This window comes from Cardiocondyla obscurior, linkage group LG05, assembly GCF_019399895.1.
Source record: "Cardiocondyla obscurior isolate alpha-2009 linkage group LG05, Cobs3.1, whole genome shotgun sequence".
NCBI classification, from domain to species: domain Eukaryota; kingdom Metazoa; phylum Arthropoda; class Insecta; order Hymenoptera; family Formicidae; genus Cardiocondyla; species Cardiocondyla obscurior.
In genome coordinates, this window is record NC_091868.1 from 5262881 (window position 1) to 5276699 (window position 13819).

At 39.8% G+C, this 13819-nt stretch overlaps 2 protein-coding genes across 7 annotated transcripts in view; one reads left to right on the top strand and one right to left on the bottom strand.

Moving 5' to 3' along the window:
- The window catches only part of LOC139102784 (uncharacterized), a 63595-nt gene extending 54425 nt beyond the window's left edge, over positions 1–9170 (top strand). Inside the window, exons 5-7 of the mRNA XM_070656928.1 lie at positions 1528–1686; positions 2312–2660; positions 3868–9170. Of these exons, the coding sequence (XP_070513029.1) occupies positions 1528–1686; positions 2312–2660; positions 3868–4288 (929 nt within the window). The 3' untranslated portion in view covers positions 4289–9170. The remainder of the gene's footprint in view (positions 1–1527; positions 1687–2311; positions 2661–3867) is intronic.
- A 2372-nt stretch (positions 9171–11542) lies between these two features.
- Positions 11543–13819, bottom strand: part of Siz (Brefeldin-resistant Arf-GEF family protein schizo) — a 39761-nt gene continuing 37484 nt past the window's right edge. For 5 of the 6 annotated variants that reach the window (XM_070656915.1, XM_070656913.1, XM_070656918.1 and 2 more), the window contains one exon: positions 11543–13787. In XM_070656915.1, coding sequence (XP_070513016.1) covers positions 13513–13787 — 275 coding nt within the window. In that variant the 3' untranslated portion in view covers positions 11543–13512. The remainder of the gene's footprint in view (positions 13788–13819) is intronic. The other variant, XM_070656914.1, reaches the window with a different exon arrangement.

The window sequence follows — 13819 nt, forward strand, 5'->3', positions numbered from 1 at the left end:
GCGTTAAGCAGAATGGTCACGCGTAATTGTAAAGATGTAACGGATTTCCCTCTTTATACTGTTACAACTTTAATCACGTCAGATCGAGGCGGTAATAGGATATAAAATATATGCCTGGTTCGAACTAATGACTTTTTAACGAAGCCAGATACGAAGAAAATATAATATCTAAGGCCACGGTTGTATTTTACAGTTAACTGAATACTCCGTTAATTGATTATTTAGGCTATAAAATCGCAGGTTAATTATACGTTAAACAGTAAAAAAAAATTTTTTTTTTATCTCTTCTACGTTTTAACAATTTACATGTAATATTTTTATTTTTTATCAATCTGAAACCTTTAGGTAGTTAGTAGAAAGGGAGATATTTAGAGATTTGATTAATCGGTGAAAACAAGTTTCAAAATATCTCATTTCTAAAAATGTTACAAGCGAAAATAATCATCTGTAAGATGAAATACGGCTATAGGGCAAGTAGACCGAAAGAATTACGAGCCTACCAAGGTTAAAGTTATCAATTACCACATCAGACTTCTATAAAAATGTAAGCGAAAGTACGCTCGAATCAAGTAACGATTTCTAACACATCCATCAACCATTTCGCTGAGAAGCTCGCTATTATAACAGCTCTCGAAATCAGAACGTCTTCTCTAAAGAAGTATAATTAAAATAACATTTCGCGCCACGAGACTTACATTAAACATCTGCGCGAACGTTTTAGAAAATAAATCAGTTCCATATTTCCTGACGTATGACATCGATACGCTTTTCGGAGCAGATAACTTTGAGAATAAAAATAACCCTCCTTTGAAATACAACAGAAATTAAAAGAATTGAAATAGAATTCGAGATCGTCTTCACAGAAGTGACAAAGAGAATGGAATATGAAAGGGACATGAGAGTCCTATAATTTTAATCTTCTTTCCCCCTTTTTTTATTTCCGCGGCATTCTTATAAGCTCACTTAACGCCACGGCGGCGTTTCTGATCCACGAATTTCAAGATCTTTTTCCGTTCTCCGCCTTTCGCCCACTCTCTCTCTTCTTACCTCCTGTCTTTCCCTGCTTCAACCACCCTACGTTACAACCCTCAGCACGATTCTATGAAGGCCCATGACGGCGCGATGACAGGCTTACAATAAGGCCATACAGAAGACAGCCGGATTTTTTCTTTTTTTTCTTTTTTTCTCTACATACGCGGACGCACGTCATAATGCGGTGATCCGGGTTCGGTCGCCGTTTTATATACGGGGGCAGTTATTTATATTTGCGCATAGGGTGTATACGTGCACGTGGGACCATAAACGTATCGGAATTCGGGGCCGACCTCACCTGGCACTTTACGTGCTTCAGCGCGAGAAACGCGTCCCGTGGATCCGAGCGGATCTCGCTAACCGAACGTTCCATTCCTTGAGAAACGCGAGCTAGGTGAAACCCGAGCTAGGCGACTTTCGCGTTGACACGCCAACGAACTTTTTCCGGGGCGATGAGCAACGTGTGTAAGGGATTCCCTTCGTTTTCTGTTCCAGCGAGCTGCTGCGGTGTCAGCGTGGAAGACTCGAGCGTGCCCGATACAGGCGGGCCCGCGGGGGCGGGTGGTGCCGGCGGCGGGGTGGCCGTCATACCCGATCGACCACCTCTCGAATTAGACAAATTACCGCCTTATCACGACGTAGCACCTAGTCCCGGTGAGTGTTATTACGCGATGCCTGCTGTTTGACGATTCTCATATATATGCGTACGCGCGGTCGAGGGAGATCGCTGAGAAATGGCCACTCGTTACTCGCATGTTCCCGTCACGTTACGTGTACTGCGATCGCGAACGCGGTAGCACCGGCTCTCATCGTACGTCTCATTTCATTCACCGAGGAAAGTCGAGCTTATAAAACCGGATCTTGCTTTCAATAGCGCGTTCAGCTAGCCGTTAGTTTTGTAAAATCTCTCACGGTGTTACGAAACAAGCGTCTTTTAAAAAGCTAGATAAAGTATCGTTTACACAAGGGAGAAGAATGAAAGCGAGTCTACAAATCGGGTGTGTCTGTTAGCTGCGTTTATCGGTAAACTAACGTTCGGAAAAAAAAAGAAAAAAAAATTTAAGTCGTGTTTGAAAAAATTTAATTATACATTGATAAAGCAAAATATTTTAAAATAGAGGAAATGGAAGTGTACGATTTATCTTTTCTGAAAATTACGTCGGACTTATCGCTTGAAACCGCATGTCGGGGTGAATGTGCCGTTATCATTAACCAAGATACGTTAAGAAAATATACTAATCAGCATGGGTCTCAAGTTGTGGATGAAATCGAACTTTAGGACACAACGTCTGGTCATGGTTGGGTTCCCGCCGAGGCGGCGGCACACCGGGAGTCGTCACAACGCCGCTGTCTCTTCCTCAACACCGACGAGCAATGAATCTTCCGGTCGAGAATCATTACACCCACATGCAAACCGACGAAGCTTTATACGCGGAACTGGACTCGCAGGCTGCGAGCTATGCGAGCGATTTACAGTTACAAATGAGAGGAAGCTCAACATACGGTACGACTTCCGGTGGTCAAGACGACGAATATCATGAATTAGACGCTGCCAGATTACATCGTCATTACGGAGGTAGCGACAGATCATTGCAAACCGATACACTTCGTACGCGACATAGCAAAAGGTGAGTCACCAAATTTATTTTAATTAATTTAATTGTTTTTTAATTTTAATAATTAATTTTTTTTTCCGCATAATATACCGTTTCCCAAAGCGCATTATAAAAAAAATATATATAACTCACCAGTTGATGCGCAGCGGCGGAGTTAAGTCAGCTGAATGATGATCCTGTAACAAAAAGACAATTTAAATTTTAGAGAGATAAAAATAATTTTTACTCAAAAAAAAAATATTACGCGCTTCTAATAATTTTTCCAATCAAAATCAAAGTTTTATTATTAAATTCTTTTATGATAAAATTTTTTTTTTTTATTAATTATTAAACTCTTTTATTTTAATATATTCTATTTATCCCAATAACACAAAATTTTTGCAAATAAAAAATGATTCTCACCTCAACGTTGCTCCGCCGAAGCATGATGCCTCCTAGGCCTGGACTTCCTCTCAGTCTGGGATGTTGGTTGGATCGTGCCTTCCTTCCGTGCACTGGACACACGTAAAAATCGCGACCGGGTGAATTTAAACTCACGAAAATTAATCGCTGAACACAATCTTCGCGCGTAACTATGCGGCACTCGCGTTCCTGAATTTCGAATAGAAAAATATGCCCGATCATTAAATTATACTTAAACGGCAATTCCGAAAAAAAAAAAAAACGGTTGATGAATTGGTCGCGGTTCGTTTTTAATTAATCGGCGACGACGACGGTAGTCTCCAGATTTTATCTAAACAAGTAAAAAATTTTGCTTATGAAATATCTACATGTAAAATATATACGTGCAGGCATAATTAATTTAAATAATTAATAAACGTAAAACGAGTGTCTTTAAGCGAACAGTAAATGACTCGCGCCCTTTATAATATATTTAAAAAAATTATATACGCGGAATCGTTGCTGGAAAAATGTTAGAATATTTTATTACTCGTCGATTCAATTCGAATCAAGTTTCGAACGATCGATTATTACGGAACTCAATAATCATACGCAACGGTTTACCGTTTCTCGACTTCCTAGATCGGTAACGAGCGCAATGCTAGCTTTGTTCCGACAACGCCTTCCTAGAGAACCTAATTACGCGTTGTAACAACGTGCACATCCGACACGCGTCGCCGCGTAATCGGCAGTTATCGATACGGTCGATATGCCCTGCGTATGTTAATAGCACATTCCGACCGGTGATTATCGAGAGCCTCGTTATCGGTGCTTCTAGGATACAAGAGCCGGACTACGAGATGTACGAGAACGGGCCGTCGACGCCGGTACCGCCGAGTCAGCATCAGCATCACCATCGCCATCACCATCACCACAATCATCACCATCATCATCCGGAATTAAGGATCGGCAGCAGGAACAGCGAGCATCCCTCTTATCAGAATACAGCGTATACCGGAAGCGATGCCGAACCGGACGGACCGACGCTAAGCAGCGCGCCTAGCAGCGCCTATTATAGCGATCTAAGTTCGAATTCGGCTAATCAGCAAATGTCTACCGCGACGGTACCCTGCGCGACGGTGACGACAACGACTACGACAACTACGACTACTTTACACCTTAATCCACAGAATTTGGATATACCGCAGTACAGACTCGCGGCAATCAACGAGAATACAGTGCCTTCGGACTATATTTAAGAGATTGCCTCTCTGGATTAATAGTTAAAAATAGGCAGTCGTAACAGCGTGTTGGCTTTGCCAGCAAACGAAACGTCTATATGTAGTATTTATAATTTAATTCATTTCATACGAAGAGGGTAGGAAATTATCCTCGTAATAAAAAGGAGCAAACGGGAGTGAGATCCGAGGAGACAAAAGACTGTGAAATTTTTCGTCACTGTCGTCGTGACTCGAGAGTTTCTTCAAGACAGTGTTTCACGGTGCTCAGTTAAGTTTTGTTCGAACGGGAGGAATTTTCAGTTTTACCAGTGCAAGAGGGAATCGAAAAGATCACGTTCGGTAAAAGCGTTGTTTAACCGGCGGATGTATCGGAGACCGGTTCCGGATAAAATCGATTTCTTGCTCGGCAACGCTCCACTTGCTCCTTTGTCGCGACACTTTGTGGTCCTGTTAAGACAATCGACTTTCGAGACACGTGAATCGACGGATCAAGCGGCGCGAATCGATCGGCATCGCGGCGCGTTCTCCTTTGCTTTTGCGCGTTAATAAAATACTTAGGTATTCAATGTCCCGATACTTTTTTCAATGGCAAAAGACAAGCAAAAGGTAAAACCGGTTGGTAGGTAAGTGACCAGAGAAAATCGTGGCCGCGCGGAATTAATATACGATTAAGAGCCATTCTCGCGAAATCGGCAAAACCTACGATCTCGGCAAAAATATTCAAACTGCCGGCCGCGACTGAACACGCGATTGCTCTCGTTAGAATATTGATAAATTTATGCTCACGTTTGCTTAAGGTGCATCGTGACATGCGGATATTTCGATGTAACTATGGTACCAGCTCAGGCGTGACGCTCGATTTTCACTCGGTAAACGTAAAGCAAAAACGTAATGATACCGCGCACGAAGAATCACGCGTTGCGGTTTCCAATCAGTAATAACACGCCGAGATATAAATTGATGCCGCCCCGACGTTCCCGCGAAAGTCAACCGGTACTAGGCGAAAAAATTCATTCGCCATTATTTCTGCCACCATTTATATCAATCAGAAAAGGAGGGGGGGAAGGGAATAAAATTTCAAACCCACATTGCGTAAGTGGTCAACGGCAGCGCATAAAACATTATTCCGCTCAAATTACTGTAGCTGTATATTGATGGGATAAGATTGCATATAGCGAAAGTAGCCTTGCATTAAATTTGATAGTCTTACATGGGAAATAAAAACGGCATAAATCGTAATGAATTGAAAATGAAGCTAGAGATTGGAAAATTACAGCAAACATTCTCGATATTTTTTTATCGAGGGAGAAAAGTCAATTTGAGAAATCGACAAAGCGAATGCTTTCATCAGCAGAGAATCGAGTATTTCGCAGGTATTTCAATCTCAATTAGCTACACGAAGACTCAGGCGCGTCCCCCGAGATTCTAACGCATTAGAGGGTTAATTCGAAATGTAACCGGGTGTTTTCACGTGTCTGATTGTAGACGTTACCAAGAGGTGAAACCGCACGGCGGATTCGAAATACCTACACGATACGAATGAAATGAAGTCGTTTGAAGAGCAGGTGCCTCGTAATTTGACGTTTGGAGCTGCCAGTCAGCGCCCTCGGCTACATCCGTCCGCGTTCTCTAAGCGCTTACCGCCGCGATATTCCCAACCAGCATCCTTCCGTGCTTGGCTACGCGCAAATGAGGCCTCGTTTTCACGTGCGTGCCTCGATTATGGGAAATTGCTGAATTCCGTGCCGCGAAGTCGGCGGATCATGATGCTCAACGAAGTACGTATACGATATTCGCACGAAACATCTCGGCAAGCACTTTATTACGTTATTTTCCAATTTTTTATTTTACATAAAGCGAACTAACGCACAATACAGCAGCCAGATCACGAATTAATTTTTTTTAATGACTAAAAAAAAAAAAAAGACTGCCTGTTATATCTGTACAACAACTTCGTTGACTTCGTCGAATTTCACGCTAAAGTATCCAGAATAATAAAGCCGCTTCAACGGACGACGGAAGAGACGCATTACCGCGAACGAAGTTTAACGCTCACAATAAAATTGTCTTCGTGATATTGCCGTGTAATTTTACAGCAATTGTGGGAAATATTTCTAGTAGCCCTAGACACAATCGTATACGAACTTCGTTTGAAGAACTATGGTCCGAATCACGGTCGCACGAATCATGTCACGCGAGAAATTGTCCTTCGAATGCTAAGTGAGATTCGGCTTCGACGGCGTATCGCTTACGATCTTTTTATTTATTCTCGATTCCAGATCGACGGCGGAATTAATTCGTCTCGCTCGATTCAGCGGAGAATCGTTTAATCGTCGCCGTCGTGTTCTCTTAATTAGCTTCTCAGGCGAAGCCGATTGTTCCCCTCGTCGGAACACGAAGAGAAGACGCGTTCTCCTGCTTCGCCTCGAGATTCTCCCGTGCGCATTTCACGTCGTTCACCTTTAACTCACCTGTGCTCACGCACACGGACTTACACCCAGCCGAGCAAGCTTCGAAACAACGTACGAGAATACTCGCGCTCATCCTAAACGCATCTCGCTATGTATGTGCGAAATATATAGCTTTAAAACCACTTGACTCTACACATTTCTAGTTACCGCGCGTTCAACCAACAATAAGAAAAAAGCGAATGGACAAGCACGCCTATTATACTGCAATCTTTACGAAAAGAAATAAAGTTCGTTGTCAAATAGCTTTCAATTGGCAAAATATAGAACTTATTACTTATTAATTGAAAAGAAGATTCTTTTGTCATTTTTTAAGTATTTTTTAAGTACATATACGTGATTGGCTGTTTCTGAAATTATCGAGATGCATAATCGAGAAGTACGTGCAATATACAACGTACAAAAAAAAAGACTCATAAATAAAGAACAGGTTCCCATTGCATCTAATGCGAGAAATGAAAGTACAAAGTAATGATCACATCCGTCTCGTACGTATAACCGACTCGGCTCTATAATTTGTCGCGTTTAACTTATAAGAATGTACGCCGTCTAAAATTTATACGCAAAATTTTTCCAAAAAATTCTGAAATTATCGATGTTAATAGTAAGAATTCGCGTGGCTGAGTCTTCGCGCGTCTCTCTCGAGCTGGACCATCTACTCGCGCTAGGATGGCTCGCGCGAGATTCGACGAATGTCCCAGAACGATCATAAGGATGGCTCTGGGTCCGCCCTGGCCAGACGCAACGCATGTTCGCTCGAACTACGGGATATATAAATTATACATGTAAATATACGAGCGGCCGGCTTGAGAGATCGAATTGTAAGATATCGAGATATGTGTTGGCGATTCCCGCACCTTTCCCTCCCTTCATGACCCCCTCTTTGCCCCTCGAGCCTGAGTTCGCATACATATGCACGCGCAGGCAAAGAAATTCACGCACTATGTAGCGAATATCTCTGTCATTCTTCTCAACTGCGCTTAATGCTATTATTCTACGCACGTCTCGTCGACAACGTTGATTTTGATTACGAAATAATTGCGGATACCTGAAGAATTCGAAACACGTTCTATTTCCTCTTGTAAAATTAGCATATAAAGTATTGAACCGGTAATGAGAGGGGGTAGGTAATCATTTCTCGGGATATTTTAGTAGACCGCGGTAAAGCGTCAACGCTGCAATATTGCCGATCTTGGCCGCGATTCATTGATCCGTGCTAATAATTATTAGTTACCGCTAGCAATTCATTCCAGGCGTGTGCATATATTACGAGTGCCTTATGCCGCAACAAAGTCTGATTATGCATGATCTAGTTGTGCTCTGAACACAGTCAATGTCAACATATCGAGCGAGTCACTATGCGTTTAACGTCTTAATAACAAAACATCAGGTGTGAATGATGCGTGAGAGAAATCGTCTTAACTTTAATTATTCAATCGGCGAGCGAAAACTGCCAACGATTTCTAATATAGCGAGTTAATACATAACGAGTGCGTGTGCTCTATGTTAAATATTTTTGTAGCTTTTGTAAATTATACTAAATTTACGTATAAATTGTATATAAATATTGTAAATTAAACGCGTAATTAGAAGAAACATTCCGCCGTACGTGGCGGTATTCAATTGTATTAATATATAAAATAGCGCAACAGGTATCGGCCGCATCGCGATTCAATTCAGGAAAAATTATGAATCATAAAAGAACCAAGAGACTTGTTACAAAAATTTATCGACGTAAATGGTATTTCAATTCCGATTATACCAAAAAGGAAAAGTAAACTAAATTTATCGGCCGATAATCTTTTGTACGCTATGCAAACGTTCCTGCGATTATTGTACAAATTGTCGACATCGCGTATTGTAACGTAATGTTTTTGAAAAATGCAACCGAGAAACGCAGAAATTAAAAGAATGCTATTATATTTTATTTTATAGTTTTAAAGTACGAAAAGATGTTAGAGTAAAAATAAAAACGTTTTATACATGTAACTAAACTTTTGTGAAGTAATGTGATCTACATGCACTGTTATATTTAATTATAATTCTTATTACTCTAGGAGATACATATGAAATAAATCGTATATTCAATTTCATACATTTCTCAAAAACATTTTAGAATATTTTCTTTCTAAATTTTATTTAAATACTGAGCAAGTTGTTAATCCCATTCGTATTCCGTTAGCAACAAAATATTTCTCTTTTCTTATTCAGAAGAAAAAATCTTTGTGATACAATCGTGCACAATAATGCTCTACGTCTTTTCGAGGGTTCATTCCGATGTAAATTATATTTAGCACAAATTGTACATAAATCATACATAAATTGTAAAGAAACGCACTATTTTATTATTGTATATATTGCAATTCGAAATTGTAATTGGAAACTACGAAACTTGAAATTGTACAGCACAAATAAAAAAAATATTTCATGTATTATCATGTATTATTTCTTTTCTATTGGTTTCTCATTAATAAAAAAAAACTGATGAGTAAATAACTTATTACAGATCTCAATGAATGAGAAGTAATATTTTATTGCAAGATTGAGAATGTATTTTGCGTAAAAGCCATCAGATAAAAATAAACGACAATAAAAAGTATTAACTCAATTATTTAAAAGTAGATGCATTAAATATTTTGTTAATAACGGGACGAGTAAATTGCGAATTCATTGTATTAAGAAAAAAAATTTACGACTCACCGTACTGATGACCAACGGCGGAATTATACGGCTGTGATGCTTGCGTTGCTTGCGATGCCTGCGATGCCTGCGATGCCTGCGATGCTTGCGATGCTTGCGATGCTTGCGATGCTTCTGTAACAAATGTACAATTCCAATTAAAGTATATCGCAAGTATTTGAACGACAGATTCATACTTTATGCATGTGTAACAATCGTGAGATAATGTCTGTTAGTAATATTCATAGATTGTTTTTTATTTAAATGAAAGAATAAATATCGCATACTCACCGACAAAGAGTTCGACTGAATTTTAAAGATTTCCTCTGTCTTCTTCTCTCTACCATATTTTTGGCTGCAGTGTCCGATGATGCCAACTGCTTAAAATAAACGCGAGCAGCGCCGTCGGTAGCGGTAGAGTCCATTAATTCCGGAAGAGGGCACAGTTCTTGTTGAAATAAATTTGAACTGGTCACGGAAAAATTATGCAATGGAATATTCCATTTTCAGTAAATGATTTATTTTGTACATTAAAAGAAAAATATGGCATTTGCTGCGACGACGACGACTAGCGTACGTAATCTTGGCGTGGTATGCGTCGAAGGTCGCGTCTCATCACAGTGCGCGTGTACGGAGATACATGTGCCGCAGAGCTCCGGTCGCCGAGAACTCAGGGCTAACGAATCGGAATCGGACGATTGAGCACGCACGGGCTTTGTTTGCGCATCTCCCTCACCCTCTAGATAAATTAACGCGTTCGCGAGAAATTCGCGGATCACGCGACCGACTCGGAGAACAGAATATAATTAATTGAGGAACAAACTCACTTCACGAGAAAGTAAGATGATCTTGGGTGCTCCATGTACGGAGAGGATGAACAGGATAAGGATATTTCGCCCAATATGTATCGTCATCCGTTCAAAATGCGTGAGCCTATCTACCGCAGGTCCGACGTCGGTGAGCGCAGAGGGCAGAGTAAGGTGGGGCGGTCGAGCAGCCGTACGTGGCCTACGTGCCGAGCTCGAGCGACCGATCCTGATCGAGCGCGCCCGAGCACCCCCGAACTATGTTCGCTCTAGCACAAAAAACCATAAGTTCACACACGTCATTAACTTATGCTTCTTTTACGTTAAAAAAACATAAGACTAAAAATAATCACAATTAAAACTTTGTTTCAAGAGTCATTTTTGTAGAATGTCAGAACGTTACACATACAGCGATAGACATCACAGAGGCATTTCAGATTCAAAGTTATTTATTAACACAGTGTACTTACAGCATTTACTAGACTAACGAGGGAGGAATTTACTATTAATTTGGCATTGAGAGGGAAGAGGAGGGGACAGGGGAGGGCGATTGATTGATCTTGATTATACGCGCTTTCTCACCAGCAAGGCTTTCGCGAAGAGCAAGCCAAACAACGGCTGCTACATTGCTCAATCGGGAGCGACAAACTTTAAGACCGCGCCAATTTGGTGCAATCCATTCTTCCCCGACAATTTTATCACCAGCAAAAATACGATACTACTTTAACGCTGACTGACGACGACAATAAGTATCAAATTCAAGGCGAGTCAGGCAAGGCGGACCGCCTGAATCATCCTTTTTTATTGTTCAATAAAATGATTCTCCGCTGTTCTCTTGCAAGGAGGGAGGGAAAAGTGACCAAAAAGGAATACACGTTGTAAAATTTGGGGTCTTCCTAATCAGTCTTTTCTTTTTTTCTTGTCCTCGCGCGAGATTATCACAGAATTCATATTATTTAAGTGAGTGGCCAGTGAGAAGAATTGACGCGATCTCGTCCCCGTAGTGGAACTTGGCATACTTGTGATGTTAACGCTGCGTCTAAAGTCGATCATGTATATCGTCTACACAGTGTGAAGAACTATCTTGGTAAATTAATCCCGTATTTCATCTTCTTTTCCTTTTCCGGCACGTGATCGTACCGCGTACATCGTGCGATGAGAAAGACTAGAATCGACGTCAATGATACGAATAGCTAGTTCAGTACAGAAAAAATTTGCTACAAGTATGGAAATGTCCCTCCATTTATCTTTTTGTAAATAGTGTATTGTCAGCAAGACACGACGAATTGCTCCTTGACAATTTCAATAATCTTTCCTGCTCCTTTTCTCGTGTCTCTTTATTAGAATCATAAATAGAACGGAGTGTTCAACATTTCGATCGCTTACAACGTTTATAAAGTACATTAGCAGAGGCGGGTCGTTCGTATCAAGAGTCAATCGATAACAGTTGTTAGCAGACGTGACAAGCGCAAGATTAGAATGAAGTCGGTCGTCGTGTGATGCGTATAAAAATTCGTCAGCGCGGTGTAACTTATCTCTAGGCATCGCTTCTCCTTTTGCGCGCGAGAAATCTCTCTTTATGAGATATCTGCTAAATTCCAGCACTTACATGTATATGAAAACATTACGCGAGAATCTTTTCTTTTCCTTTGCACAATATTCTTAACCGATCGCAATCTCGTTCCCTTCAACGGATCTTAATCTTAAGTTAACGATAATTAGAAATTTATCGCCGAATAAAAAGAAACTCTCACGTGCATAAACGTTATTAAAATCTTTTAAATATATATCTGATGTTCTCGATACTAAGGAATTAGAGCGCAAATAAAGAAATTAAACTTAGAATTATATTAAACACTCCTCCTATGTAGATGCGTTATTTTAACGGGAGACTATCATTAAATTAATAAACGCCGTTTGCTTCTTTACAGCCAGCTGATGTTGCGATCAGCGCTATGTACATGTTCAGTTAGTTTGTCATACAATTCCACCGCTTTTTTAAGGAAAAAAAAAACCCTCTGACCTGATCTACGATTAAGATTTCATTAGTTCGTTTCTCGGCTGGGCGAGATTTTTATCATGGCAGTATATAAGGCATGCACGTTCTTCACTTCTTTTTTATTTTCTCTTTGTTTCGCGTACGTATTTTATAGCTTACGTGTTTATATTCTTGCGACGATATTGTCGACGTATAGTTCTATCGTCTACTCTCGCCGCGGAAGACGAGAAACGAATTAATTATAAATATATTTAACACGATGGTCTTTTTTCTTTTCTCTCCTTTTTCTTCCTTATTTTTTTTTTCTTTTTTTTTTTTAGTGAAAATGCGAACAACTTTGAGTCAAAATTTCAACATACATAAGCAAAACTACTTCTCGTGAATGATTATCAATAGGTCGCTATAATGACAAACACGTCTTACGTCTTACGTTAAGTCTTATCTCATTACTACATTCAAACTTCACGTTTCCGATAATAAAAATCGTTAGACATCAACATGCACCTAACATCGATAGAGATTGCTTATCGTTTCCCTTACGCTAACTTTCTTTTGTTACACGTGACAACTCGTTTCGAACGCAGTTATACGTCTATTATTTACAATTGTTTGAATCGGTGATGATAATACTTGCTGATTGCAATTACTATTAGATATCTCGGTAAGATATCTCGTACTTTTATAACTCTTGTGACTTACAAGTTTCTCTTTATTAAATTCTACTCGTTAACGCCTGTCTATAACGTAAAACTAAGCAAAAAATGTAATAATATTATCTACACACAATTCTATCATTCAATATCTTCGTAAATTATAAATACAGTATGAAAAATGTGTCTATTAATTTCTTGATTTAGATGAATAAATACTATACACAGTTTCGGGAGAAGAGAATAGGTTAAAATTTTCTTTTTCTTTTTAAATGCATCAAAGATCTTGATTGGATCCTGCCCAATCCTTCAGAGTTACGTTCTTATTAGCATTATCTGCCGTCATTATCTCTCCGTTCTTTTAACACGCTTCGTGCTGTACGTATAAAACGGCTACTATATTAAGACGCTAATAAAACAGTTCGTGGCAGTCTCGCTGCTTGTATTAATTAATTTTTTTTTTCTTTTTGACTGACGAAAAGTTCTAAAAATAATAATCTTATTTTATTAATACAAATTAGGAAATAATTAGTAGTATTTAAAATTCTCGCTATTGATGTGAGTTATCATCATTAAAAACACGAAGCGTACTAAAAGAAAATACAAAAGTGTACCTCATTTACGTTACTGGAAGAGTACATTATACTTCCGTGGTACGACTGTAAGGGCCAGACTCTTCAGATTGCGATAATTTTCGTTCTCGTTTGGCGAACAGGCCTCCTAAAAAAGATGGCTGCTGAGCCAGTCCTTTAGCACTAGCACCAGGGATTGTAGCCCCTGAATGAATAGGATGAACTTGTCCAGGATGTTTAATGCCTTGGCTCATCGAGCTGGCAGAAGTAGATTGAAATGAAATAGACATACCACTGTCCAAAGAACCCACGCTTCCACGACGCTGTGGCTTCTCACCGGCAACTATATATACATTCACATTTTATATTTATTTG